At 53.4% G+C, this 3,710-nt stretch overlaps 1 protein-coding gene across 1 annotated transcript in view; it reads left to right on the top strand.

Annotated features, from left to right (window-relative positions):
• Positions 1-2,411: 2,411 nt before the first annotated feature.
• Positions 2,412-3,710, top strand: part of LOC103812050 (ephrin type-A receptor 7-like) — a gene marked incomplete at its 5' end in the record, with an annotated part of 7,802 nt that continues 6,503 nt past the window's right edge. The window contains one exon of the mRNA XM_009085056.1: positions 2,412-2,533. Within this exon, the coding sequence (XP_009083304.1) occupies positions 2,412-2,533 (122 nt within the window). The remainder of the gene's footprint in view (positions 2,534-3,710) is intronic.

The following is a 3,710-nucleotide window of genomic DNA, read 5'->3' on the forward strand; positions in this document are numbered from 1 at the left end:
TACTGTGTATTCCTGAGGGAAATGCACGTAAAGAATGTGGATAATTAATCCTGTAATGTGCTCAAAATCAATGTCTCTTGTTGAGCTGTCAAGTCTCTGGATGCAGGTGGAATTGCCCGAGCAGCTGAGCCTTGGGAATTTTCTTGGAACACTGACAGCTTTTGCTGCTGAAGGTGGCCCCAGGCAGTGCCAGGCTGGGGTGCCATCCTGTGCCCTGGCCTGGCCTTGGCACCAGGGGCAAGGAGCGATGCTGATGGTCAGCCTTGCCCACCAGCAACAAGGGGGAAAGGTGGGGAGGAGGTGATCTCCTGGAGAGGCAGCTGGGTTTGCCTGCAACCCCCACTACGAGGAGTGTGCTGTCTCCTGGAGTACCATAGCAGTGCCAGATGGGGCCAGAGGTCAGGAGGAAGGAGACTCCAAGGATGCCTGGGCAGTGGTGATGCCCATGGTGGCTGTGATGTTGTGATCTTGGAAGTCAATTGCAGCAGCAGAGGAGTTCTGGCTGTAGATATGCAGGTTCAGAGGAAAACTTACACAAGGAGCAAGACTCTAGCTGTCAGATCCTGCTCCTCTAATCCAGCTCCAAGTGCAGCTCTGCACTGCCCTTTCCCCTCCAGGAGTCACCAGAGGGAACTGGCCATTCTTCCCTGTATTTGCAGGGAGAAGAAGAGATGCGATTTAGTCTGCAGGAGGTAAAATTAATACTGTATTTTTTCTAATCTAGTCCCAGCATGGGACTAAATAGAAGTGTTTGAGGAGTGAGCAGAGCTGTTCACCTGCAGGAGTAGAGCTGCATTAGCCATGTAAATGTGCACTCCGGGCCTGTGTCATTTGTATTCCCGGCAGGGATCAGCTCCTGCCTTAAAGGGCTTTTAAATCTGCTGCAGATTAATAATGCAGCCAGTGCCACAATGCATCCTCCTTCCTGAGGCTGGAGAAGGGGTTTGGGCTGGATTCTGTCCTCCAAAGCAGATTCTGGCATGGCTCAGTGACCAGGGACAATGCCCCTGGGGCCTTTGCCCTGAAGGAACTGCCTGGTGACGTGACTCCTCTGGTTTGGGATGGAGAGCTCTGGGGCAGGAGCTGCCTGGGACAGTGCTCGGGTCACGCTCTGTGCTGGTGAGGGAGGGGAGAGGTGCTCTGCTCCGGGCGCAGTGGCAGTCGGTGTCCCTCGCCAAGGACAGGTCTTGGGGCAGCACATCGTTCCGGGGAGGGACACGGTGCCACATCGAGTTTTATGCCTGTTCTGCTCCTACACTGGTTAATCAAGAGGAGAAAACCCACGCACAGGAGAATGGAGTTTACAAAATCAGGCAGAGTGGTGAATAATTTAATGTTTGCTTTTTCAGAATAGAGGCGATGTTAGGGGAGCTTAAAATATTGATGGGAAACATATTTTTTTCACAGTGTGAAATGCTTTATAGCCTGTGTGATTTTCTTTAATGTTTTTTAAACATGTTTGAGGCTGGTGCCTGCTTTTCTGGCATGTACCATGGGCTCTGCTCTCAGCCTGTCTTCTGAGCGAGGGGGGTTGTTCCTGATGGCTTTGTTAGCAGTCAGGACCACGCTCAGGTCTCTACAGTCCATTTGCTGGATTCAGAGACACAGGAGGGCAGCTGTATGATATTTTATTGATGGGAATCAGATAACCTAGCAAGGAGCACTTAGCTTAGTTTACAGGAGCAGGACCCAAGGCAAGCTCTGGGGAAACCTTCACAGCAGGCAGGTGGTGCCTGTGCCAGCCCCTTCCTGCCACACAGGGAGTTACTGACCTTCCTGCTGTGCTTTGTGCTGGGGCTAAGCTCACTCCCTGCTCCTCACGTGGGGCCAGCGCTGGGGCCAGTGAATTCAGGGGGGATGGCATCTGGCAATGCCCCACGCCCTGCAGTGGGTCACTGCGGAGGGAGCTGTGTGTGGGCACTGGAAAGCTGGAGGGACTTGGAATCAAGGAGCGAATCACCATGAATAAAACATCAGGAGGTTTTTCTTCAGCAAAGATTAATGAGCTAAGTAATAAATATAAAATTTCACAGATACTCAAGTTTACTTTCCAGGGACTTGTTCCTCTCCACAGGTGTGTCTGTGGGATGCTCCAGGTCCAGCAAATGATTTGATGGGAAGTGGGGCAAGCTGGAAACAACGTGTCCTTGTGCAGCTTTTACTGTGCCTGAGGACCAGGAGCTGCCTGCACAGGCTGGAGATGGCAGTCCTGGCTGCCCACAGATTACAAAGCTGTTGTGTTTTGCCACCATCTCCAGTTGGATGGTCACCAGCTCGGAGTTATTCCAGTCCTGATTCAGAGAGAAGGGACTGGTATCTGCAGAACCTGCACACTCTGCAGCTGTTTAAGTTGTTGAAGGTTTTACTGAGGCAGCACCACAGTCACTGCCCCTTTCCTCTCCACTTTTCAGTGGCAACTCCTGTCACCAACATCCGTATGGACAAAGTGGAGCAGAAGAGTGTCTCCTTGTCGTGGCAGGAGCCAGGCGTCCCGGCCAACGGCACTGAGTACGAGGTCAAGTACTACGAGAAGGTGAGCTCTGGGGACTGGCTGGGCCTCCGGTGGTGCCCTGACCGATCCAGGCTCCTTCCCCTGCCAGCCAGGTCTGCTCTCAGGAGCACTGTGCCAGGTGCTGCATGTGCCCCCAGTCTCGGTCCCCATCACCCACCCACTGTGTGACACCAGCTAGACAGGGACTGCGACACCGCAGTGGGTTGAGGACACCACATCCTTGAGGAGATGGTCCCTGTGTTCCCAGCCTGCTCTCGGGGAGAGTGTTGGACCTTGTGGTCTGCACTGGCTGTGACTGTGCTGAGCAGTGAGTGCCTCTTCCACACGGGAGGGACCCAGAAACATTGATTTTGAAAACTGCTGCTGTTTGACAGGTGCAGTGGGTTTGGAATTTTGGAAGAAACCGTGGTGGGCAAAGCAGGGACAAGACTCTAAATCAACATAAATGCAGTTTATGACACAGTTCTGCAAATTACCTTATCTGCGTGCTCTCAGGCTCGTTGTGAGCTCGGCGTGTCGTGCTGCGCAGGTGACGTGTCGGTGTGCCATATTTAGAAACAAGCTACCGTGGAGCTGATTCATATTAATATGATTTTCAGTCTCTGATAGATTTGAGAGGGGGGATCTGTGGGGGAGGGCAAATGCTGAGGCCCAAGACGATAATTCCTGTGCAAATGGGCTGCAGCAACATGATACTTGGAGTATGAAATGAGGAACCTTCCTGCTTGGGCAGGGAATTTACCTATAGCTTAGCAATTATTCACTGAAATGAAGCTCTTGATGCTGACGCGAAAATCAACTTAGTTCCTACTCTTTGCTTTTAAGGCTTTTCCTTTAACAGTGGAGATTCAAGGGGAAAAGCATATCGAATGGAAAATACACTTGGTAGTGATGTGAGTGGCTGCTGCCTGTGCCCTGCTGCGCCGTGGGGCTGGGGGCTCCTCGGGCTCCTCCTGCCAGCTGTGGCTCCTCGGCACTTGCCCATCCGTGTTGATTGACTCCAGGGCTGCAGTGCCTGCAGCAGGGCAGCGCAAGGGGTCGGGCAGCGCCGCAGCCAGGCCTGGCGCAGGGGAAGGAGCCGTGCGGTGGCACAGCTGCTCCCACTGCCCATCCCCTGCCTGTCCTTTGCTCTGACTTTCCCAGGTGCTCTCTGCTGGCGAGGCGCCGGGGGCTGCTGTCTGGGTCTGGCTGTCGGGAC

The sequence above is a fragment of the Acanthisitta chloris genome, unplaced genomic scaffold (genome assembly GCF_000695815.1).
Source record: "Acanthisitta chloris isolate BGI_N310 unplaced genomic scaffold, ASM69581v1 scaffold36981, whole genome shotgun sequence".
Classification (NCBI taxonomy): domain Eukaryota; kingdom Metazoa; phylum Chordata; class Aves; order Passeriformes; family Acanthisittidae; genus Acanthisitta; species Acanthisitta chloris.